This window comes from Poromitra crassiceps (assembly GCF_964638095.1).
Source record: "Poromitra crassiceps genome assembly, chromosome: 10".
Lineage (NCBI taxonomy): Eukaryota > Metazoa > Chordata > Actinopteri > Beryciformes > Melamphaidae > Poromitra > Poromitra crassiceps.
Window position 1 is genome coordinate 51,566,539 of NC_139631.1, and position 25,197 is coordinate 51,591,735.

General features: G+C 48.4%; 1 protein-coding gene across 6 annotated transcripts in view; it reads right to left on the reverse strand.

The window, feature by feature from the left end:
- Window positions 1–266: 266 nt before the first annotated feature.
- ncor2 (nuclear receptor corepressor 2) overlaps window positions 267–25,197 on the reverse strand; it is a gene marked incomplete at its 3' end in the record, with an annotated part of 154,468 nt that continues 129,537 nt past the window's right edge. For 4 of the 6 annotated variants that reach the window (XM_083644613.1, XM_083644614.1, XM_083644615.1 and 1 more), the window contains 19 exons: window positions 23,445–23,595; window positions 22,826–22,975; window positions 22,503–22,595; window positions 21,898–22,115; window positions 18,460–18,808; window positions 17,835–18,053; window positions 15,977–16,228; window positions 14,989–15,138; window positions 14,646–14,888; window positions 14,311–14,494; window positions 12,663–13,144; window positions 8,420–8,559; window positions 7,948–8,129; window positions 6,611–6,748; window positions 6,311–6,447; window positions 6,145–6,201; window positions 4,264–4,455; window positions 1,771–1,950; window positions 267–448 (listed from right to left, as the gene is read on the reverse strand). In XM_083644613.1, coding sequence (XP_083500739.1) covers window positions 267–448; window positions 1,771–1,950; window positions 4,264–4,455; window positions 6,145–6,201; window positions 6,311–6,447; window positions 6,611–6,748; window positions 7,948–8,129; window positions 8,420–8,559; window positions 12,663–13,144; window positions 14,311–14,494; window positions 14,646–14,888; window positions 14,989–15,138; window positions 15,977–16,228; window positions 17,835–18,053; window positions 18,460–18,808; window positions 21,898–22,115; window positions 22,503–22,595; window positions 22,826–22,975; window positions 23,445–23,595 — 3,699 coding nt within the window. Of the gene's footprint in view, window positions 449–1,765; window positions 1,951–4,263; window positions 4,456–6,144; window positions 6,202–6,310; window positions 6,448–6,610; window positions 6,749–7,947; window positions 8,130–8,419; window positions 8,560–12,662; window positions 13,145–14,310; window positions 14,495–14,645; window positions 14,889–14,988; window positions 15,139–15,976; window positions 16,229–17,834; window positions 18,054–18,459; window positions 18,809–21,897; window positions 22,116–22,502; window positions 22,596–22,825; window positions 22,976–23,444; window positions 23,596–25,197 lie in introns of all 6 variants that reach the window. The other 2 variants (XM_083644616.1, XM_083644617.1) reach the window with 2 other exon arrangements.

Below are 25,197 nucleotides of genomic sequence, written 5' to 3' on the forward strand. Positions count from 1 at the left end.
AGGGGCCCAGATGACACAATCCGTTGCTTGACAGCTGATAAAGGAAATGCAGAGTGGAATGGTGCATATGTGTGCATGGTGTGGGTATGCTTGTGTTAACGTAGGCGTGTGCATGTGTTTATGTGTGTGTGTGTGTGTGTGTGTGTGTGTGTGTGTCTGCAGCAGCAGAGGCGGAGGTGGTCGACTGTTAGTGGGCTGCTGTTCTGCTGTGGCGTGTGGGTCTCTCGCTGTCAGACAGGGGGTGCTGTTGTACTGTAGCGTGTGGGTCACTCGCTGTCGGACAGGGTCTCGTACTGAGAGCAGAGCAGGGGCTTCTCCTCCTCCCAGGGCCGGCCCTGTCCCGGCCCAGAGCCCGGGGCCCCCTGCTGGCCGGAGGAGGGGGAGGGAGCCGACACCATGCCGCTGGGGAAACGCATGGTCAGCGGGTTACAGGGGAAGGGGGATGGACCTGCAAAAACAAGAGCAAACGAGCACAATGTGAAGCGTACATTTCCTCCTTTCCTTCTGTTGCAGACGGCACGTTTTCCCTCCAAATCCAGTTTGGTTGTTGTGTCGTGCGTGTCGGGTCTGTGTATGTTTTGGGCGTTAATTTTGAAGGCCTGTGTGTATTTAGGGCTTTCATTTTGAAGGCCTGTGTTTATTTTGGGCTTTTATTTTGAAGGTCTGTGTGTGTTTTGGGTTTTTATTTGGGAGGTTCTGGGCTTTCAATTTGAAAGTTTTGGGGTTTTTATCTATGAGCTTTTATTTTGAAGGTCTGTGCTTTTGGGCTTTATTTTGGAGGTTTCGGGCTTTTATTCTGAAGGCTCAGAGCACTTATTTTTAAGATTTGGGGCTCTATTTGGAAGGTTCGGGGCTTTATTTTTAAGATTTGGGGCTCTATTTTGAAGGTTCGGGGCTTTATTTTGGTCAATTTTGCAGTTTGGTAAATTTGGTATTTTAATTACAATTAATCTGTTGATTGATCGTTAACATTACCAATGATTGATTCAGGAATATGCTTAAAATTCGCAACCCTAAGTGGGCTACAAAAATAAAAATCACATGTAGTGCCTTTAAACAAAAAGAGCATTGCTCTCAGTGAGACTCGACTGTATAAAATAAAGGTAAAAAAGAGGGAAAATGTAATAGTAATAATAATTATAAATAAACTTCATTAATATAAAAGTATTTACTACTTTAGCTCTGATGTAACCGCCTCTCTCCATCTGTAGTCAGTCACTACTCCTCGTAGTCTCGTTCAATGTCCCGCCCACAGCACTATCTGATTGGTTACATGTCATGAGTAATAGCCTATCAACAGGCTATTCCACAGACAGGCAAAGAGACTGGAGCTGCTCTGAGCGGAGATGTGTGTCAATGGGAAGGCAGCATATTGCTGAAGTTCTGTGGTGGGGGATCCGTACGGACATGAGATCAGTTTCGTGTCATGACAGTAGATGTGAAGTTCTGTGGTGGGGGATCCGTACGGACATGAGATCAGTTTCGTGTCATGACAGTAGATGTGAAGTTCTGTGGTGGGGGATCCGTACGGACATGAGATCAGTTTCGTGTCACGACAGTAGATGTGAAGTTCTGTGGTGGGGGATCCGTACGGACGTGAGATCAGTTTCACGTCACGACAGTAGATGTGAAGTTCTGTGGTGGGGGATCCGTACGGACGTGAGATCAGTTTCGTGTCACGACAGTAGATGTGAAGTTCTGTGGTGGGGGATCCGTACGGACGTGAGATCAGTTTCGTGTCACGACAGTAGATGTGAGTACATACTGTACCTGTAGAGGAGGGCCGGTCCTCCCAGACACGGTTGGTGAGGGGAGTTCGTCTGTTGCAGTCTCCCTCCGAGTGGACCGAGGACACGGACGAGGGTCTCTCCCCCCCTGACAGCCCGGGCCCGGGGGACTTGGCCTTCCGCCCATTCGAGCGCCCGCTGCCCTTGGAGGACTTCCCGCCACCTACAGACAGGGGGCGCAAACGCTCTGGTTTAGAGGGACAATAACTCTTGTGCAATCCCACATAAGCTCTATTAGGATTTTAAGAACCACTGACCCTACTAAGAACCACTGCCCCCTACTGTACCCCGACTGTCACAAGACAATTTAAAAGAGCATCTATTTGAATTGGAGTAGTTTTACTAGGAGAGAACCTGTATCAAAGGCTATCGGGGTAATACCATTTATACGGGATAAAGAATCTACTTTCTGGACTTTCCAGATACTCTATATATACGATTAAAATGACGCATGCCAGAGGCATTTCCAATGACAGGATCTCCCCTACTAAAATTAATCCAGTTTCAACATGGCTTTAGATCTTTTAAAAATATGATGAATTTAAATCAAGTAATAAATAATCATATAAGTAGCTGTTAAACTGTTAAAATAATGAAATGGACAATTCAATCATAAAAAATATCTTCCTTGAAATATAAAAAGGTATCTAACATAAAACATGAGTGAACTCTTCATGTTCCCTCTCAACAAGGACGTAACATAGTATTATTATAGGCCCTATGCAAAAGCTGTGCAGAACGATGTGCAGAACTCTCTTTGATTTTGAAATAAACGGTCATTTCCACGAGACAAACGCCCGTGTGCAGTGTGAACCTGAGTAGTGATCAGTAGAACGCCCGTGTGCAGTGTGAACCCGAGTAGTGATCAGTAGAACGCCCGTGTGCAGTGTGAACCCGAGTAGTGATCAGTAGAACGCCCGTGTGCAGTGTGAACCCGAGTAGTGATCAGTAGAACGCCCGTGTGCAGTGTGAACCCGAGTAGTGATCAGTAGAACGCCCGTGTGCAGTGTGAACCTGAGTAGTGATCAGTAGAACGCCCGTGTGCAGTGTGAACCCGAGTAGTGATCAGTAGAACGCCCGTGTGCAGTGTGAACCCGAGTAGTGATCAGTAGAACGCCCGTGTGCAGTGTGAACCCGAGTAGTGATCAGTAGAACGCCCGTGTGCAGTGTGAACCCGAGTAGTGATCAGTAGAACGCCCGTGTGCAGTGTGAACCCGAGTAGTGATCAGTAGAACGCCCGTGTGCAGTGTGAACCCGAGTAGTGATCAGTAGAACGCCCGTGTGCAGTGTGAACCCGAGTAGTGATCAGTAGAACGCCCGTGTGCAGTGTGAACCCGAGTAGTGATCAGTAGAACGCCCGTGTGCAGTGTGAACCCGAGTAGTGATCAGTAGAACGCCCGTGTGCAGTGTGAACCTGAGTAGTGATCAGTAGAACGCCCGTGTGCAGTGTGAACCCGAGTAGTGATCAGTAGAACGCCCGTGTGCAGTGTGAACCTGAGTAGTGATGATCAGTAGAACGCCCGTGTGCAGTGTGAACCCGAGTAGTGATCAGTAGAACGCCCGTGTGCAGTGTGAACCCGAGTAGTGATCAGTAGAACGCCCGTGTGCAGTGTGAACCCGAGTAGTGATCAGTAGAACGCCCGTGTGCAGTGTGAACCCGAGTAGTGATCAGTAGAACGCCCGTGTGCAGTGTGAACCCGAGTAGTGATCAGTAGAACGCCCGTGTGCAGTGTGAACCCGAGTAGTGATCAGTAGAACGCCCGTGTGCAGTGTGAACCCGAGTAGTGATCAGTAGAACGCCCGTGTGCAGTGTGAACCCGAGTAGTGATCAGTAGAACGCCCGTGTGCAGTGTGAACCTGAGTAGTGATCAGTAGAACGCCCGTGTGCAGTGTGAACCCGAGTAGTGATCAGTAGAACGCCCGTGTGCAGTGTGAACCCGAGTAGTGATCAGTAGAACGCCCGTGTGCAGTGTGAACCCGAGTAGTGATCAGTAGAACGCCCGTGTGCAGTGTGAACCCGAGTAGTGATCAGTAGAACGCCCGTGTGCAGTGTGAACCTGAGTAGTGATGATCAGTAGAACGCCCGTGTGCAGTGTGAACCCGAGTAGTGATCAGTAGAACGCCCGTGTGCAGTGTGAACCCGAGTAGTGATCAGTAGAACGCCCGTGTGCAGTGTGAACCCGAGTAGTGATCAGTAGAACGCCCGTGTGCAGTGTGAACCCGAGTAGTGATCAGTAGAACGCCCGTGTGCAGTGTGAACCCGAGTAGTGATCAGTAGAACGCCCGTGTGCAGTGTGAACCTGAGTAGTGATGATCAGTAGAACGCCCGTGTGCAGTGTGAACCTGAGTAGTGATCAGTAGAACGCCCGTGTGCAGTGTGAACCCGAGTAGTGATCAGTAGAACGCCCGTGTGCAGTGTGAACCTGAGTAGTGATGATCAGTAGTGAGTTTGAGGGTGTGGCACGGACGGTGTCACCTTGTGAGAAGTCGTCCGTGCGTCCATCAGCTCCAGGCACACCGGCAGCCATGGGGTTCAGCCCCCCGGAGGGCGGGCGCTCGTCGGCCTGCTCGTCATATTTGCCCATCAGGGCCTTTCGTATGATGGCCTCCAGGCCGATGGAGTTCCCAGAGGCCTCTGGAGGCGGGTGGCTGCGGACGCTGGGAGGACCTGAGGAGAAGCAAGTTATTAGAGGCCAGCGACACAAGCAGCACAATCACACACACAGGAAGTGAGAAACAACACAGGAAGCAAAAGTGACCGCAGGAAGGGTGAAGGAAGAAAAGATGCCGGATGAGAGGGCAGTCATAGAACCACAGCGTTCAGAAGAGTTGAGTCAGTAGTGTTGAGTTGTAAGCAGTCACAGAACCACAGCGTTCAGAAGAGTTGAGTCAGTAGTGTTGAGTTGTAAGCAGTCATAGAACCACAGCGTTCAGAAGAGTTGAGTCAGTAGTGTTGAGTTGTAAGCAGTCACAGAGCCACAGTGTTCAGAAGAGTTGAGTCAGTAGTGTTGAGTTGTAAGCAGTCATAGAACCACAGCGTTCAGAAGAGTTGAGTCAGTAGTGTTGAGTTGTAAGCAGTCACAGAGCCACAGTGTTCAGAAGAGTTGAGTCAGTAGTGTTGAGTTGTAAGCAGTCATAGAACCACAGCGTTCAGAAGAGTTGAGTCAGTAGTGTTGAGTTGTAAGCAGTCACAGAACCACAGTGTTCAGAAGAGTTGAGTCAGTAGTGTTGAGTTGTAAGCAGTCACAGAGCCACAGTGTTCAGAAGAGTTGAGTCAGTAGAGTTGAGTTGTAAGCAGTCACAGAGCCACAGCGTTCAGAATAGTTGAGTCAGTAGTGTTGAGTTGTAAGCAGTCACAGAGCCACAGTGTTCAGAAGAGTTGAGTCAGTAGTGTTGAGTTGTAAGCAGTCACAGAACCACAGCGTTCAGAAGAGTTGAGTCAGTAGTGTTGAGTTGTAAGCAGCCACAGAACCACAGCGTTCAGAAGAGTTGAGTCAGTAGTGTTGAGTTGTAAGCAGTCACAGAGCCACAGTGTTCAGAAGAGTTGAGTCAGTAGTGTTGAGTTGTAAGCAGTCACAGAACCACAGCGTTCAGAAGAGTTGAGTCAGTAGTGTTGAGTTGTAAGCAGTCACAGAGCCACAGTGTTCAGAAGAGTTGAGTCAGTAGTGTTGAGTTGTAAGCAGCCACAGAACCACAGCGTTCAGAAGAGTTGAGTCAGTAGTGTTGAGTTGTAAGCAGTCACAGAGCCACAGTGTTCAGAAGAGTTGAGTCAGTAGTGTTGAGTTGTAAGCAGTCACAGAGCCACAGTGTTCAGAAGAGTTGAGTCAGTAGTGTTGAGTTGTAAGCAGTCACAGAGCCACAGTGTTCAGAAGAGTTGAGTCAGTAGTGTTGAGTTGTAAGCAGCCATAGAACCACAGTGTTCAGAAGAGTTGAGTCAGTAGTGTTGAGTTGTAAGCAGTCACAGAGCCACAGTGTTCAGAAGAGTTGAGTCAGTAGTGTTGAGTTGTAAGCAGTCACAGAGCCACAGCGTTCAGAAGAGTTGAGTCAGTAGTGTTGAGTTGTAAGCAGTCACAGAGCCACAGTGTTCAGAAGAGTTGAGTCAGTAGTGTTGAGTTGTAAGCAGTCACAGAGCCACAGAGAGACAGAGACAGATTGAGAGCAGCACAGTGAGGGAGAGGCCATTGCATTTGTGCTGACACTGCTTTGACCCTCCATTCCACACACATTCACCAGACAGTGTTTAGTCACCAGACAGTGTTTAGTCAAAAAAAATCGCACAACAAAAGTGTGTCAGGACGAGAGGCCACCTTCTCACTCATCCTGTCCATTGAGAACTCTCAACACGGCTCCAGCTTACCTGCGGTGGTAGACGACGCTGGCATATTGAAGATCTCTGTTCCTGGCTGACCAGCATCTGAAAGGGTGCAGAGGATTTCCTCATAAGAGCCCACACTCTTCTTGGTTAAAATCACACGTGAGATGTTTCATGGAGGCCGTCGTGGCGGCGCTGAGATCAGACTTACTGAAATCGCCGTCACTTCCCACCATCTTCTTGATCATCTCCTGCTTCTTGTTTTGGAGGATGGCCGAGGTGCTCTCCGTCAGCTTGCTGAAGAAGGCGGGTGGCTGGGAGGCGTTGGGAGGGGAGCGGGAGCCCATTCTGTAGGAGGAGAGAGGTTAACCGACTCGACTATGATGTGATTGTCAAAACTTTCTTGAATTGTAGGACCGCTCTCCCATCTGGCACATAATTATGATGATAGAAATCATAAAATGATTGCATCTGATTGAGCTCCAAGGTGTTTGTGTCTGCGAGGTCTTACCCTCCTTGCTCTCCCTGCTCGTTGGGGTAGGCGGCCCCTCCTTGGATGTCTGGTTCAGAGATGGCTCCAGCCGGAGACACTGGTTCAATACCATCATTAGAAACACTGACAGGTGATGTCTTGGGCTGAGGGGGAGACCTGGAGACCACACGCACGCACGCACGCACGCACACGCACACACACACACACACACACACACACACACACACACACACACACACACAGGACATGTAAGGGATAATCAGTGGCTCCAGGAAATTGTGATTTTGCGATCGCAATAATGAATTAATGAATGCAAATTCAACAATCTCTTAAACACTCTTTCAAAATTCACACGATTTCCCTGCCAAAATGGCAAAACAGATTCCTCAACTTGCAATTTTTGCCATTTCCCGCAATTCTACCACAATAAATAAATAAATACATGAATAAATAAATACATAAATAAATCACATAAAACTTTGCATTGCCATTTTTGAGAAAAGTTGCCATTAGGTAGTAGTTAGGAGAAGAAAAAAAAGATTCGTCCAAACGTTCTGGACCAAAACTTTAACATCAAAAAGCTTTTTTCTTTTTGTCTTTTGGTCTGAGAGAAATGTTTTATAGTCTCTCCTGATTCTAAATATAGCTGAATCACTTGGTTTGACAAAGTAAAACTATTTTTATGAGCATTTTACAAAATGTATGTAATGTAAATGTAAAAATAAATGGCGGATTGTACAGCATCCCGCACTCTAATGATCACACTTTAACCCATTGATACCTGATGCAGCATTTGTGTGTGTATCCCTTTAAGACCGCGAACCGAGGGACATACATGCAAATGCTGCATCAGGTATCAATGGGTTAAGCAGACACCAATCCAGACGGACGTCCTTAAAAGAGGACACCATACCCAGACCTGAGTTTTATGTGTGTGTAGTCATGTTTCTTATATAGTATGTCAGGGGACTAAATATAGATAAATTGATTTATTCTATTATGCAAACCCAATGAGTCCTCTAAGTTTTTAGCTCTTTTTGCAACTGCTGCGCCTGTTGCCTAATGCACTTTTTATACTCTTTTTTTAAAGTTTTGTTGTGATGCTTTTAAATGTCCATTTTATTCTCTTCTTTTATTTTCCTGTCAACCATTTTATGTGAAGCACTTTGAATTGCCTCTGTGTATGAAATGTGCTATACAAATAAACTTGACTTGACATGCACAATCAGCCGTGTAAGTCCTTGATGACCAATATTACAAGCAACCAATAGTAAAGAGGCTGGAAGATCACATGACACCCAGCCCATATATCTGTCACCCTACAATGCTCATAATGGGCGAGGTTAGCTTCCTACCGGTCTCTGTTGCGTTCTCCTCCAGGGCCCTCTGGAGTGTAGCGGGGCCCCTGGCCAGACTCCTGGCAGATGGGAGGGGGCTGGGGGGCGCTGGGTGGGCGGGTCAGGTCCAGGACAGGAGAGCTGTGGTAGCTCTGCTGCTGCTGCTGACTCTGCCTGGTGTAGTCCTTAGTAATCACCTCCTGTTACCAATAAAGACACATCCACCTCAGACATGGGAGGTGTAGTCCTTAGTTATCACCTATCCACCTCAGACATGGGAGGTGTAGTCCTTAGTTATCACCTATCCACCTCAGACATGGGAGGTGTAGTCCTTAGTTATCACCTATCCACCTCAGACATGGGAGGTGTAGTCCTTAGTTATCGCTTATTATATATTATGATGATATTGATTTCAACCATATTGCCCAGCCCTACTACATGTTTTTGTGCCGTTCTTGCCATTGGTACCACAGCTTTTGAGTGGACTTACACTGATGTGCTGGGCCAGGGTGACCACCCTCTGGCTGCCTTTGACACAGGGGGATGAAGGCTGCTGGCCGGGGGACAGCCTCTCCTCAGATGGAGGCCGGTACAGACCATGCTGCTCCATACCAACCATCTTCTGTTGAGCTGAGAGTTCAAGACACACGCAGAGAGCAAATACACACACACACACACACACACACGGGGAGCCACATGCACAATCACACATACAACCAGGTACACGCAAAGGGCGGGACCAAAAAAGGGCAGAAGTTGAGTTTTGACGTAGCAGTTGAAGAGAACACGAAGAACATGTCGCAGTTGAAGAGAACACAATGCAAGAATTCTAAAACCTGCTGAAGAGAACTTGCAGAATTCAGATGTATTTGTGCATCCATCAGGACTTATGCTACGTGTGCCAAGCTACATAACATCCATCAGGACTTATGCTACGTGTGCTACGCTACATAACATCCATCAGGACTTATGCTACGTGTGCCAAGCTACATAACATCCATCAGGACTTATGCTACGTGTGCTATGCTACCTAACATCCATCAGGACTTATGCTACGTGTGCCAAGCTACATAACATCCATCAGGACTTATGCTACGTGTGCTACGATACATAACATCCATCAGGACTTATGCTACGTGTGCTACGCTACATAACATCCATCAGGACTTATGCTACGTGTGCTACGCTACATAACATCCATCAGGACTTATGCTACGTGTGCTACGCTACATAACATCCATCAGGACTTATGCTACGTGTGCTACGCTACATAACATCCATCAGGACTTATGCTACGTGTGCTACGCTACATAACATCCATCAGGACTTATGCTACGTGTGCTACGATACATAACATCCATCAGGACTTATGCTACGTGTGCTACGCTACATAACATCCATCAGGACTTATGCTACGTGTGCTACGCTACATAACATCCATCAGGACTTATGCTACGTGTGCTACGCTACATAACATCCATCAGGACTTATGCTACGTGTGCTACGCTACATAACATCCATCAGGACTTATGCTACGTGTGCTACGCTACATAACATCCATCAGGACTTATGCTACGTGTGCTACGATACATAACATCCATCAGGACTTATGCTACGTGTGCTACGCTGCATAACATCCATCAGGACTTATGCTACGTGTGCTACGCTGCATAACATCCATCAGGACTTATGCTACGTGTGCTACGCTACATAACAGTTCATCCATCAGGACTGATGCTACGTGTGCTACGCAGTTCAAAGTTTTCCTCCAAAATGTGATATATGACAGTGGGGGATGTGAGAAGCTCCTTCAGGCCTAAATTTCACATCTAACCGGCTAACAAGCCAGAAATGGCGCTAAAATCGACTGCTTTTGTTTGTTGTTGATGCTTTTGCATCAACGGCTCAAACATGAAGAAATGACATAAAAAGCCACTTTTTAACTGATGTATTATTAGAGCCATCTTATCATACTGGACAGCAAAGATTCATAAAGGCATCGTTCCAGAGACAAGTAGGCTATGCAAGAAAAAAGACAAACGCAGCGTTAAAGCAGTGGAAATGGACCCAGCCTTGTGCTATCATTGTTGCACCTTTCATCTGAAGGTGCTCCACCAGCATGCTGGGGAGATCATCTGAAGGTGCTCCACCAGCATGCTGGGGAGATCATCTGAAGGTGCTCCACCAGCATGCTGTGGAGATGAATCTCACTCTTCTCTCCTGATGTGTGCATGACGTGTGTGTTTTCCTACAATACTCGACACGCACTACAGCATTCCTCTCAGGAGAGGGCGATGGAAGTTCAGCGTGGGGGTGGCAGCGTTTACTCTATGGCAGCAGTTCCCAACCTTTTCAGACTCAAGGCCCACTTGAAATCTCTAAATTTTTCGCAGCCCACATCTGACCGTAAACAGTACCTACGGAGGCCAAATAATGCCTTCTCAGAGTTTTTTATTTTTACGATAAAAAAAGCTGTCCATCGGCACGACGCAAAAATCAGAAACTAAAAGTGAGGGGCTGTCTGCAATGGGCTAATTAACGAATAGCTGATTACAAATTAAATAACGGTATCATTCAACAATAGATAAATGCATTCTCATACATAATAATATTTTTTTTTTTTCATGAAGATCGTAATAGCCCACTTGCAATACCATCACGGCCTACAGGTTGGGAATGGCTGCCCAGGGGAACAGCGTGCTGTGGTTTTTGTTTTTAGCTAGTAACTACCGTACAGAAAAGACTGGGTCCATTTCAGCAACAGCTTTCAATGGATTGCTTATCTTTTTCTATAGTCACTGCTTGGTGAAAGCATGCCAACTGCGGGGTGATGTGTTTTTATTATTAAGTCTATCTAGCAGTAATCTCATCAATTTTCAGCAGCATGCTACATTTAGCATTTAGATTGTATATATATATAGACTCTATATGTAGGAGTTTGACCTCACAACACTGGACTGAGCTCAACATGCAGTCACTTGCCCCTACAGGCAGCTCATAAATACAGATGTGGCACAATGCCTACAGGCTAGGGATGCACGATATATCGGCAATCATATCGGTATCGGCCGATGTTGGTCATTTTTTAACATATCGGTCATATCGGTATCGGTCAGATGTTGCAATGTTAATATCGGTTATCGTTATCAGCCAAATTCTTCACATTGATATGAAATAATGCAGTAAATCTATGATTTATGGGCTTTTCCAAAGGCTTTGCAAATAAAGAAATGCATAACTTTTTCAAATTCAGTGTTAACATGTGTTTTTCAGTATGTACAAAATGTGATGATCATAAAAATGTGGTTTTATACAGATCATATCGACATCGGTAAATATCGGTTATCGGCCATAACAGCAATGTTAATATCGGTTATCGGCATCGGCCAAAATTTTCATATCGGTGCATCCCTACTACAGGCAGCTCATAAATACAGATGTGGCACAACTGCTTGACAAGTGGAACAGGACAAAACAAAATCACATTCCTAATGATGGACAAAGTGTCAGAAGTGTGATTGAGAGAGATGTGTTGAGCGTTTGGGCATGTGGGGGCGGGGAAATCAGCATCAATTACAGTGAGGCGTAAATAAGGACATGCAGAGATTTGGGGGGGCCAGAAGCTGCAGCACCCCTCTCCCACCCACCCTCCCCTCCCTCCTGTCTGGGACCCCAGGGAGGCTGTCTGGTGGTTGGTGAGGCTTTCAGCAGATGCTGTATTCTGATTGGCTATCCTGGCATAATCGTCCTTGTGACTTCACAATGTCATCTCTTGAAAGGGGCCGTCACACACTGACTCTCAATTAGTCACCTGGGTGACATAGGCATAGACATATGGCCACTGTCCAAAGCGGCGGTGCAGCAGTACGATGCGTTTAACCCATTGATACCTGATGCAGCATTTGTGTGTGTATCCCTTTAAGACCGCGAACCGCATGTCTTAAAGGGATACACACACAAATGAGGGATATACACGCAAATGCTGCATCAGGTATCAATGGGTTAAAGAGGGCCTATGAGCGTCATGGAAATGATAACAAAATGATAAAGCGTAGAGTACGTCAAATAGCCATGCAGTAGCAGGGTAGAGCCGATGCACATATTAATTTGAAGGTACAAACAACTCCGGAATTAAAATGTTTTTGAATTGACCATGGTGTATAAAAGTCTCTTGTGATTAGGGCTCAGAGATTTAAGTGTGTCAAATATTGTCTGATTTATCTCCAAAAGTGAGCAGCAGACATTGGGAGGGGGGAGGGGTGCCACATGTTAAGTTGAAGTCACATCCTCAATGAAAAGAAAATGAGAAGAAGCAGCAAAGGATGTTCTGCCTCAACGTCCCACCAGCTGAACTAGCTAAGAATGACACCTTAAAGGGCACCTAGGATCTTGCTCTTCTTCGTGGAAAATCAAATACCAAATGTGTAGAGTTGGTTGCCATGAGGACTTCAGAAATATGCTACGATCAAGCTTGTAAACTTGGCAGATCCAATTTGGACAGGGTCAATTTGTTTGTTTTCCAGAGGGCACCCTTGGTGGTCTTTAAGTCTATAAAGAAAAACGGATAGGTCCATAAAACAGGAAAAAAGCAAAAAATAGTATAGCATTGGAAAAAAAAATGTAAATGAATTGGACTGATTTGATAATGCCAACCACCACAGCGTGCAATAGGCCACAGAGGGACGGGGGAGGGTCTGGGTGATGAGGGGACCCTGGGTTCCAGAGCGTCTTACCATCAGTGGCGCTGCCCGTCTCTGGCATCCCCGTTTCACAAGAAATTTGACGCATGATAATCGCGTTTATGAAGTTGGCCGCAGTCATGGTGGTCTTACCGAGTGCTCGGAGCTCTTGTTCCTGAACGGACACCGGTTTGTTTTGAGTCTTTTCCCTACTAGGTGTACCGCTTTCTCCGCGGCCAGGAGGGTTATCCGACTGGGGGGGCAGCAGGTGTGGGGTCCGGCCTGAAGCCGGGGGGTAGGGCCCTGGGTACATCCCCCCTGGGCTGGGGCTGGACAGCTTGGGGTCAGATTTACTGGAGGACCCGTGCTGGTCCTGAACGTGCTTGGGTAGACCTCCCCTGCTTTTGCCTCCGTCTCGGCTCAGCTCCTTGACTCCACTAGAGTCCATGCCAGGCGGGTAGCCCTCAGGGGGCACACCTGTCCTCTGGAGGTGTCCGGGGTATCCTGGGTAGCGGTTTGACCCTGAGGGCATGGACCTGACAGGACAAACAAAACGGTAAGTAAACATGACAACCAAAAGGTTATCCTCTCTGCAGCTTACCCTAAGACTCTACCTGGGCACAGAGGAGCTGGACTGCTTGCTGATAGAAAGACTCTACCTGGGCACAGAGTAGCTGGACTGCTTGCTGATAGACTCTACCTGGGCACAGAGTAGCTGGACTGCTTGCTGATAGAAAAGACTCTACCTGGGCACAGAGTAGCAGGACTGCTTGTTGATAGAAAAGACTCTACCTGAGCACAGAGTAGCTGGACTGCTTGCTGATAGAAAAGACTCTACCTGAGCACAGAGTAGCTGGACTGCTTGCTGATAGAAAAGACTCTACCTGGGCACAGAGTAGCTGGACTGCTTGCTGATAGACTCTACCTGGGCACAGAGTAGCTGGACTGCTTGTTGATAGACTCTACCTGGGCACAGAGTAGCTGGACTGCCTGTTGATAGACTCTACCTGGGCACAGAGTAGCTGGACTGCTTGTTGATAGACTCTACCTGGGCACAGAGGAGCTGGACTGCTTGCTGATAGACTCTACCTGGGCACAGAGTAGCTGGACTGCTTGCTGATAGACTCTACCTGAGCACAGAGGAGCTGGACTGCTTGTTGATAGACTCTACCTGGGCACAGAGTAGCTGGACTGCTTGCTGATAGACTCTACCTGAGCACAGAGGAGCTGGACTGCTTGTTGATAGACTCTACCTGGGCACAGAGTAGCTGGACTGCTTGCTGATAGAAAAGACTCTACCTGGGCACAGAGTAGCTGGACTGCTTGCTGATAGAAAAGACTCTACCTGGGCACAGAGTAGCTGGACTGCTTGCTGATAGAAAAGACTCTACCTGAGCACAGAGTAGCTGGACTGTTTGCTGATAGACTCTACCTGGGCACAGAGTAGCTGGACTGTTTGCTGATAGAAAAGACTCTACCTGGGCACAGAGTAGCTGGACTGCTTGCTGATAGAAAAGACTCTACCTGGGCACAGAGTAGCTGGACTGCTTGCTGATAGACTCTACCTGGGCACAGAGTAGCTGGACTGCTTGCTGATAGACTCTACCTGGGCACAGAGTAGCTGGACTGCTTGCTGATAGAAAAGACTCTACCTGGGCACAGAGTAGCTGGACTGCTTGCTTGCTGATAGAAAAGACTCTACCTGAGCACGGAGCTGGGGTGCTCGTTGACAGAAAGACTCTTGCCCCCGGTGTTGTGCAGGACACTGGGCCTCTGCTGCACAGTGTCCTGGGTGCGAGGGGACACCGGGGAGTGCTGGTGTCCATACGAGTGGGAAGACGGCCTCACCCCACTGCTGCTACTGCCCCCCGAGCTGTGCTCTGTACCTGGGGAAGAACAAACATGACCAGTTCATTTCACAACTGCACAACCTTTTCCTCCAAAAGACATTCCTCACAAAGAACACAACGTGTTGCCAGTGTTTCACTAGATTTCGGGGGAAAAAAGAAGAAAAAAAAAAGGAAATCTCCTCCGCACCTGGTCTCCAGATGGGGGCGTGCTCCACATTTCCATGAGACCCGCCCTTCTCTCTGTCACGCTCTCTGTCTCTGTCCCGGTCCCTCTCTCTGTCCCGGTCCCGTTCCCGCTCCCGGTCCCGTTCTCGCTCCCGCTCCCGCTCTCTCTCCCGCTCCCGTTCTCTGTCCCGCTCACGGTCTCTCTCACGCTCGCGCTCGGCAGACGACGATGAGCCTTGCATCTTGTTCATGTGCGAGGAGCCAACTGTTGCAGAGAAAATAAACAAAAAAAAAACAAAAAAAAAAAAAAAAGTTAGGTAAAAATCTACCAAGGAATGAAATATGCTGGCTGGACTATACTGTACCAGGGGAGATGGGGGAGGTGGTGTAAGGCCGGCCAGGGAAGGCGGGGGTCCCCCCGGGGATGTAGGTGATGCGGTCCATTGGACCAGCTGGCCCTGCAGAGGGAGGGACCAGGACAGGTAAGTGTGGCACCTGAGACAGATCGATGATTCCTGGGGAGGAGAAGGAAGAAGGAGGTCAAAACTACAGAGCTGATGAGCGGTCCACATTGGAGACGCTACAGGTATATAAAGCATAATGCTGCACTTACAATGCATATCGCAAGATACAGTATCAGTCAACCACAACAGCAAACTGCCTTTTTGTTGCCATGGTGATTTTGATCATTCACCTATGATTATTTCCAGCAGCAGTGCACACGTGTTTCACAGGGGCTCTTGTGTTCGCTTTTGACCAGATTCTGAATGTGTGCATGTACACACACACACACACACACACGGGGTGGGAATCACCAGAGTCTGCACGATACAATATATGATATTATCACGATACTTAAAAGTCACGATACGATACTGCAATTCAAAACATATTGTGATATATACGAGGGATCAGCCGAGCAGCATTTTGGTAAACAAACCGCGTCACTGGGTGGCAACGGCAATGGAACCCTATGGAGCCCAAGTGGCGCGAGGCTTGAATGTCTAACTCCAGCCAGTTAACTCTGTTTACATTTTAAAAACTGCGACAGTTCACACAACTTTAACACGACATGTACAGTATATATTATACATCAAACTCTTGAGCTACTTCTGCTCTCACTCATAATGTCAAAATATAAGCGATGTCAGGTATAGTTTTTGAGATATTAACGTTTGTTTGGCACAACTCATACTTTGTGTGTGAGAGAGAGAGTGTGTGTGTGTGTGTGTGTGTGAGTGCGTGTGCATGCGCGCGCGTGTGTGTGTGTGAGTGTGTGTGTGTGTGTGCGCGTGAGTGCGCGCGCGCGCGTGTGTGTGTGTGTGTGTGAGTGTGTGTGTGTGAGAGCCTCACCACGCGGGGCTGCAGAGTAGCCCATAGGGAGGGGCTGGTCTCGTGGCGACAGCCCCCTGAGCAGGTCTGAGCGCTGGGCAGCCATGGCGGCGGCCGCGGGCCACTGGTGCATCTGCTGCGAGGTGATGTAGTCGTTGAGCAGCGTCTGGCGGTTCTCCAGGGCGGCCGTGTCAGGGAAGCCACGGATCAGGTAGGGGTAGGGCTGAGCGTAGGCCGGGTTGGGGGCGAGGTGGCGAGGCAAGTAGTAGGCCGCTGTGTATGAAGAGTAGGACGTGTTTATCATTCATGTAAGACCAAATGACATAACACTTCATAAAAATGAATCATTTTCAGGATAAGGGTGGAATACTGTTGTCATCTTTCATGTATTTATTCTACATTTATTCTATTTTTCATTCTCATGTTTTAGTGTTGACATGTTGCCTAATATGTGCTGCTGCAATGACCCGAGTTCCCTACAGAAACTACCACAGTTTCATCTCTTCTACTGTGACTGTGCTACCTGCTGGGTGGATGGGGATGTGACTCGTGTGACTGTGGTACCTGTTGGGTGGATGGAGATGTGACTAGTGTGACTGTGGTACCTGCTGGGTTGATGGGGATGTGACTAGTGTGACTGTGGTACCTGCTGGGTGGATGGGGATGTGACTAGTGTGACTGTGGTACCTGCTGGGTGGATGGGGATGTGACTAGTGTGACTGTGGTACCTGTTGGGTGGATGGAGATGTGACTAGTGTGACTGTGGTACCTGCTGGGTGGATGGGGATGTGACTAGTGTGACTACTGTGCTACCTGTTGGGTGGATGGAGATGTGACTAGTGTGACTGTGGTACCTGCTGGGTGGATGGGGATGTGACTAGTGTGACTGTGGTACCTGCTGGGTGGATGGGGATGTGACTAGTGTGACTGTGGTACCTGTTGGGTCGATGGGGATGTGACTAGTGTGACTGTGGTACCTGCTGGGTGGATGGAGATGTGACTAGTGTGACTGTGGTACCTGCTGGGTGGATGGGGATGTGACTAGTGTGACTGTGGTACCTGTTGGGTCGATGGGGATGTGACTAGTGTGACTGTGGTACCTGCTGGGTGGATGGAGATGTGACTAGTGTGACTGTGGTACCTGCTGGGTGGATGGAGATGTGACTAGTGTGACTGTGGTACCTGCTGGGTGGATGGGGATGTGACTAGTGTGACTGTGGTACCTGTTGGGTGGATGGAGATGTGACTAGTGTGACTGTGGTACCTGCTGGGTGGATGGGGATGTGACTAGTGTGACTGTGGTACCTGCTGGGTGGATGGGGATGTGACTAGTGTGACTGTGGTACCTGTTGGGTGGATGGGGATGTGACTAGTGTGACTGTGGTACCTGCTGGGTGGATGGAGATGTGACTAGTGTGACTGTGGTACCTGCTGGGTGGATGGGGATGTGACTCGTGTGACTGTGGTACCTGCTGGGTCGATGGGGATGTGACTAGTGTGACTGTGGTACCTGCTGGGTCGATGGGGATGTGACTCGTGTGACTGTGGTACCTGCTGGGTCGATGGGGATGTGACTCGTGTGACTGTGGTACCTGCTGGGTCGATGGGGATGTGACTCGTGTGACTGTGGTACCTGCTGGGTCGATGGGGATGTGACTCGTGTGACTGTGGTACCTGCTGGGTCGATGGGGATGTGACTAGTGTGACTGTGGTACCTGTTGGGTGGATGGGGATGTGACTAGTGTGACTGTGGTACCTGTTGGGTGGATGGGGATGTGACTAGTGTGACTGTGGTACCTGCTGGGTCGATGGGGGTGTGACTAGTGTGACTGTGGTACCTGCTGGGTCGATGGGGATGTGACTAGTGTGACTGTGGTACCTGCTGGGTCGATGGGGATGCCACGGGACAGCGCTGCAGGATCGAAGGCGACGGGGAACTGTCCGCGGTACACGTCTGCTCCCAGGCCCTGCAGCAGACGCTCGTAAGAGGCCACGGAGGCTTGTTGCTCGGCAACACTGGGGAGGGGCGACTTGGTGGCACTCATCTCCCTGGGGGTGGGCGTGGCCTTACGCTCCTGGGGCGGGTTCTTACTGGAGCCTGCAGTGAAGACGGCACAACAGCACAATTTCAGGCATGGATTTGATTGGTTGGAGTGCAGGATGAAGCGGATGAATTTACATGTGATTAGACTTGAGCCAATTTTAACACACACCTGCCAGCCAATCAGAAAAGAGTATTCACCCTAGACCATGGTATAATATATTATGCATAACCTAATGACACTGTAATCCATGTTCTAGTGAATGAAATTGTCAGTCGAGTATGTTTATATGACCCCAATTTGATATTCTTGTTTACGTTACATTTTTCAATGTAATTCTATTTTTCCTGCTTGCATCCGATTGCCATTTGCTGCTGCAAACAATCTAATTTCCTTTCAGGTATAACCTAAGTTTAATCTTATCTGGGGTTATCAGATTCTATTCATATGAGATATACCCACCGTCATGCTGTCGCTGGCCTGACTCCCTGGAGAGGGGTGACCCCCGGTGAGAGGGCCCAGGGTAAGGGGACCTCATGGAGCCTTTGTCATCATAGCCCACGGGGCTGTGGTGGGCCTTGCCTCCCTGCTCGGGCCCCAGGGTGAGCGGGGAGGAGCGTGCCATGGAGCTGGCCGTGCTGACCACAGCACTGGGCCGGCCTTTGGGCGCCTCCTCGTAGCGGCTCCTCTCCGGGCGCATGTCCATGTGGGGGGGCATGCTGTGGTAGGAGCGTGGCGAGCTGGCTATGATGGAGCGCACGTCATGGCGTTTGCCTGAACCACCTGCCTCCTGCTTCATGATGGGAGGACCCTGGAAGAGGAGCGTGACAGGAAGGAGTCAGTGATGCTCAGTGTCCAAATCACTGATACCGCTTTCAGACAGACACGGTTCTGGTTCTGGCTCTGGCTCCGTTCTGGATTCTCAGAACCTTGGTGCTTTCTGGCGAACCAGCCCGTGTTCACACCAGTTTAAGCGGAACCAAAGTGGGAGGACATTATTCGGTAGTCCTTAATTTTTTTTTTTTTTTTTTAAGTTTATTAATTATTTGTTCTGGCGTTCGAGTGAAACCAGCCTTGGCCCTCTCTTCTGCAAGTTCGGCATATGACTTGCTCATGGCAACATGGAGAATCCGGGCCCGTATCCTACTCCCTCCCTCCACCCTAGACCCTACCTCTACTCTCTGTCCTCCCCCCTCTCTCACATTCCCCCTGCTCTCCTTCCCCTGCACCCTCCCACCTCTCCTTCTCTGTTCTCTCCTCCTCCACATTTCCCATTTTCTCCCCACCCTCGCCCTAATCCGGGCCCGTATCCTACTCCCTCCCTCCACCCTAGACCTTACCTCTACTCTACCTCCCCTGTACCCTTCCACCTCTCCTTCTCTGTTCTCTCCTCCTCTCTGTCCTCTCCCCTCTCTCACATTCCCACTGCTCTCCTTCCCCTGCGCCCTCCCACCTCTCCTTCTCTGTTCTCTCCTCCTCTCTGCCCTCTCCTCCCTCTCACATTCCCCCTGCTCTCCCTCCCCTGCACCCTCTCCTTCTCTGTTCTCTCCTCCTCCACATTTCCCATTTCTCCCCACCCTCGCCCTAATCCGGGCCCGTATCCTACTCCCTCCCCTCCCCCAACCCTAGACCCTACCCCTACCCTGGCTCTCCCTCCCCTGCACCCTCATCTCTCCTCCTCTGTTCTCTCCTCCTCCACATTTCCTATTTTCTCCCCACCTCCCCCCTCCCCTCCCTCCTCCCTCTCCCTCCCTCCTCCACTCTCCTGCTTTCTTCAAATGTTCGAATGTTATCTTTATTCTGTATATTCTTGTTACTGTGTGTTAGCTAGAATCAGCTAGACATACTTTCTGTGAAGCCCTCTGAGACATGCTTGTGAATTAGGGCTATATAAATAAACTTGACTTGACTTGACTTGACTTGAGAAAAATAATTTGCAGTGGTCTGCTGAGGAAACCAAATGTTTAGTGGCGATTTGGGCATCTACCGAATCTCAAGAAAAGCTAGAAAGCAGTATAAGAAAGAGCAAGTCATATGCCGAACTTGCAGAAGAGAGGGCCAAGGCTGGGTTCACTCGAACGCCAGACCAAATAATTAATAAACTTAAAAAAATAAATAATAAACTGAAGAAGGACTACCGAATAATGTCCTCCCACTTTGGTTCCGCTTAAACTGGTGTGAACACGGGCTGGTTCGCCAGAAAGCACCAAGGTTCTGAGACTCCAGAACGGAGCCGGAGCCAGAACCAGAACCGTGTCTGTCTGAAAGCGCTATGAGAGGCCTAAATCTAAGCTCTGAGACATGGGACAGGCGGGACAAAGCAGAAAATCAACAGGGAAAACTCCTGTTACATAGGTACATGCTTGGGGAGTAAGGGATTACATGTAACGGGATTACATCATCAGATTACAAAAAATCGTAACTCTTTACAGTTACAGAAAAAAAGATGTAATCAAGATTAGAGTTACATTTAGTAAAAATTGGGATTATTAGCAGGATTACAATTTTAAAATACATTTTAAAATACAAGGATGCAAACACATGTCTGGTGGAAAAAGCCTCACACACACACACGACACATATATATATTATGTGCCCACAGATTAGTAATATCTACTGGTAACATCAAAATGACTTTTAGGCCTGTATACAGTGAGTCAGAGCTTTACACACACACACACACACACACACACACAAACACACACACACACACACACACACACACACACACACACACATATATATATAATGTGCCCACAGATGAGTAATATCTAGTGGTAACATCACACAGGGACCTCTAGGCCTGTATCCAGTGAGTCAGAGCATCACACACAGCTTGGCTACATATAGACCCTTTCAATGTTTGTAAACAGCGATGATGTATTTTGTGGGCGCAGCCGAACTCGTTGCAGAAAGTTACAACTAGCGGTTCAGCTGTCATAGAAATATAGAAGATCCGGACAGTCGGACACCTCCTCCATGTATTTAAAGCTTTGCCAACAACACAGATAAGCTAACTCTTCAATGGAGTGAGGTTTCTTGACCCGTACTCACTGTCAGGATGGGTCTAGGATCCATTACATCGCCAAAGTGGCGATGTAATGGCCTATGCTGACCTGTGTACCTGTGTGTTGTGATGACCTATGCTGACCTGTGTACCTGTGTGTTGTGATGACCTATGCTGACCTTTGGTGCCTGTGTGTTGTGATGACCTATGCTGACCTGTAGTGTCTGTGTACCTGTGTGTTGTGATGGTCTTTGCTGACCTGTGTACCTGTGTGTTGTGATGTCCTATGCTGACCTGTGGTGCCTGTGTACCTGTGTGTTGTGATGTCCTATGCTGACCTGTAGTGTCTGTGTACCTGTGTGTTGTGATGACCTATGCTGACCTTTGGTGCCTGTGTACCTGTGTGTTGTGATGACCTATGCTGACCTGTGGTGCCTGTGTACCTGTGTGTTGTGATGACCTATGCTGACCTGTGGTGCCTGTGTACCTGTGTGTTGTGATGACCTATGCTGACCTGTGGTACCTGTGTACCTGTGTGTTGTGATGACCTATGCTGACCTGTGGTACCTGTGTACCTGTGTGTTGTGATGACCTATGCTGACCTGTGGTACCTGTGTGTTGTGATGACCTATGCTGACCTGTGGTACCTGTGTACCTGTGTGTTGTGATGACCTATGCTGACCTGTGGTACCTGTGTACCTGTGTGTTGTGATGACCTATGCTGACCTGTGGTACCTGTGTACCTGTGTGTTGTGATGACCTATGCTGACCTGTGGTACCTGTGTACCTGTGTGTTGTGATGACCTATGCTGACCTGTGTACCTGTGTGTTGTGATGACCTATGCTGACCTGTGGTACCTGTGTACCTGTGTGTTGTGATGACCTATGCTGACCTGTGCCATGAGGCCGTCCTTGGCAGGTTGTCGGAGCTCCTCCCGGGGGATGAGGTGGATGGAGCGTCCGGCCTCCTTCACAGTAGGCACCATGGCCTCTCTGCCCTTCATTGGGTCGGTCAGTGAACCAGGCCCGCGGGGCGGGGAGCCCTCTCTCTTCATCTGCTTAGGCTCCCTCCTCATGTAGCCATCCTGAGGCTCCAGATGGCGAGGTATACCTGGATTTAAGTCAATATGTCAAAACTTATTTTTCTTAAAAGTAGAGACAATTAAGCGTACTATTTTGTATTCGATCGAGACTGAATGAGGCCGAGAAAGGGAGACAGAGGTCGGGAAGACACAGCAAAGGTTCTGGTGCGATTTAGTCCTCGACCAGCAGGGGTTGTGGTTCCAGAGGGGGTGTTTCCACTACACCATGACAGCTATCTGACTTCATCTCTATTAGATTTATATCAATATGAATATCACACAGTTCCCAGAAGTTTTTTTTGTTGTTGCTAAGATTATGCAGTACTGTTCTGCCATCTCCATGCATACCTTACCCCCTCAACTATGATTTCTAAAAGAAATGTGCGCCTTGAGTGACACTGGATTTGATATCATACCTTGTGAGATGGAACCACGGATGTGGTGAGCATCCTTGTACGGCGTGTGGTGTGGGCTGTCCCGCTCATGAGGCATGGCTCGACCAATCAGACCTGATGGAGAGGCGGGATTTAAGACGTCAGGGGGGGGGGGAGAAGAAAGAATTAATTAATAATCAGAGTGAAAGGTGATTAAACAAGGGTCGAAGAGGATTACTGTAAAACTTCAAATAGAAAAAACTGACCCGGCATCTATTTGGGACATGGCGTTTATTTGTAGTTTTACAGTATAGCCACAGCTGGTTGTGAGAATGACGCGGGGCAAACTGAGGACTGTCTCTTACCCTCACAGTTGGCTGCAGACAGCGAGTCCCTCATAGGCAACCCTCTGGAGATACCTCCCTCCATAACATCATAAGGACGCTTCAGGCCGAGGATCTCTCCAGGCTGCCCGGGGCCACGGCCCTCGTCTTTAGGGTTCTGAGAAGGTGGGCCTAAAGGTTAGGAATGAGAACAGAACGTTAGGGGTGAAGAGGTAAAAAAAAAAAAAAAGCTTACTATTATCCACATAAGACCCTAAATTACATAGTTAGAAGGTTATTGCGGATTTGGGTTTCCAGCGTCTTTAAGTAACAGTTGTGTCAACGGTCAATACACTGAATGAAATGAATGAAAACAGGACTGCCTCCAACCAAACAGAATCATGTACTCTCCCAGACCATGGCATAAAGTAAGTTGTAGTGTAGCTGAAACACTTTCACGCGTCAATATTCAGTTTAATAGCCACAGTAAGTAATCAGATTACAAATGAGGAATTTGACTTTGTGCATGCAGTCCCATCAATAATAGAAGAGAAAGCAATACAGAAAAACAATCACAAATTATAAAATGAAATCTAAAGTCTTTTAAAGTGACATATGATGGGGGGGTCAGGGGTTAGCATAGGGTCGCTCAAACACGTACGGTCGTATGTGAGAATGTGTCCGCTGATGCCTTCGTAGACCACGTGTCCTTTGGACATGGCGTCGTCGCGCTCCCTCTCCGCTCGGCTGGGGCTGTCCTCTGTGATCAGACGGGTGATGGTTCCCTTGTACAGCACGTCAGCAGGTGTGCCCTGTGGGGACCACAGCACAGAAAGACCTACATGTAGTCTAGCATCTCCAGGTACAACAGGTGTGCCCTGTGGGGACCACAGCACAGAAAGACCTACATGTAGTCTACCATCTCCAGGTACAGCAGGTGTGCCCTGTGGGGACCACAGCACAGAAAGACCTACATGTAGTCTACCATCTCCAGGTACAGCAGGTGTGCCCTGTGGGGACCACAGCACAGAAAGACCTACATGTAGTCTAGCATCTCCAGGTACAGCAGGTGTGCCCTGTGGGGACCACAGCACAGAAAGACCTACATGTAGTCTACCATCTCCAGGTACAGCAGGTGTGCCCTGTGGGGACCACAGCACAGAAAGACCTACATGTAGTCTACCATCTCCAGGTACAGCAGGTGTGCCCTGTGGGGACTGCAGCACAGAAAGACCTAGTCTACCATCTCCAGGTACAGCACACATGTGCCCTGTGGGGACTGCAGCACAGAAAGACCTACATGTAGTCTACCATCTCCAGGTACAGCACACATTTCCTTTCACACAGTCATACAGGAACAGGATATAGAGCATTTTTTGGTGCCCCAAAGGGGTTTTAGCCACTCCCCAAAGGCCCCCAAAGGCCCAAGCCCCCAAGCATTTTTACTGTGTCATTTTAGAGAATTTCAAAGTTAAAGTCTCACATTTGTATGTTGAAATGGCTTCCTTTCTCAAACTTGGGGTGCTGCAAAAATATGTCGCTCCATCATTTCTGACAATGACTGATATATTTGTCTTCAGTGTAACCCTGACGACACACTAACCCAAAGGTCAGATCATGGCTAACTGTCGTGCCCAGTCACCCCCCAAAGGCCCATTCTGAGGCAGGACAAACCGTGAGAAGCATCAGTAACGTATACTGTGAAGGATGCTATTTTCATGTGTCATGGGTATTTTTGAACTTCAATATAGGGTTACAAACAACTTAGTAACCTTATGAGGCAGCTGGACTCGTGAGAACAAGATCTATAATCACAATCACGCGAGAAATCCCTCTTGCCATGCTGCCAGATATGCCTTTACTCCACTCCACCAGTGGTGCGGACCAATCAGCGTCCGAGGAAGGACGAGGTGGTCCTAAGTGGATGAAGTTAGCCCCTGACAGATGGTGATAGACAGATGGTTCATCCAATCACCTGCCGGGTATTTTTTTGAAAGTGCCTGCACTTTATTTACCCGGTCTCTAAGATCGAGTTTCCAGATGGTTCTGTGAAACAAACCATCTGGCAGCGTCATGTTAACCCATTGATACCTGATGCAGCATTTGTGTGTGTGTGTGTGGGATACACACACAAATGAGGGATATACACTAGGGCTGCACAATTAATCGTATTTTCATCGTCATCGCAATATGAACATGCGCAATAAACACATCGCAAAGACTGCCTGAAACGCAATGAATAACAAAGGTGGTTTTATTTACATGCGTCATGCATTCCCACTCAGCATCTGATCATTTTGTCTTGTGTTGTAAATCCAGCGTTCACCTTTCCCTTGCAACAGTGCGCTCCGCCCCTCTGCCAAAGCCCAAACACACTGTGTGTAGTTTCAGCTAGAGTCAGTGTGTATTTCATT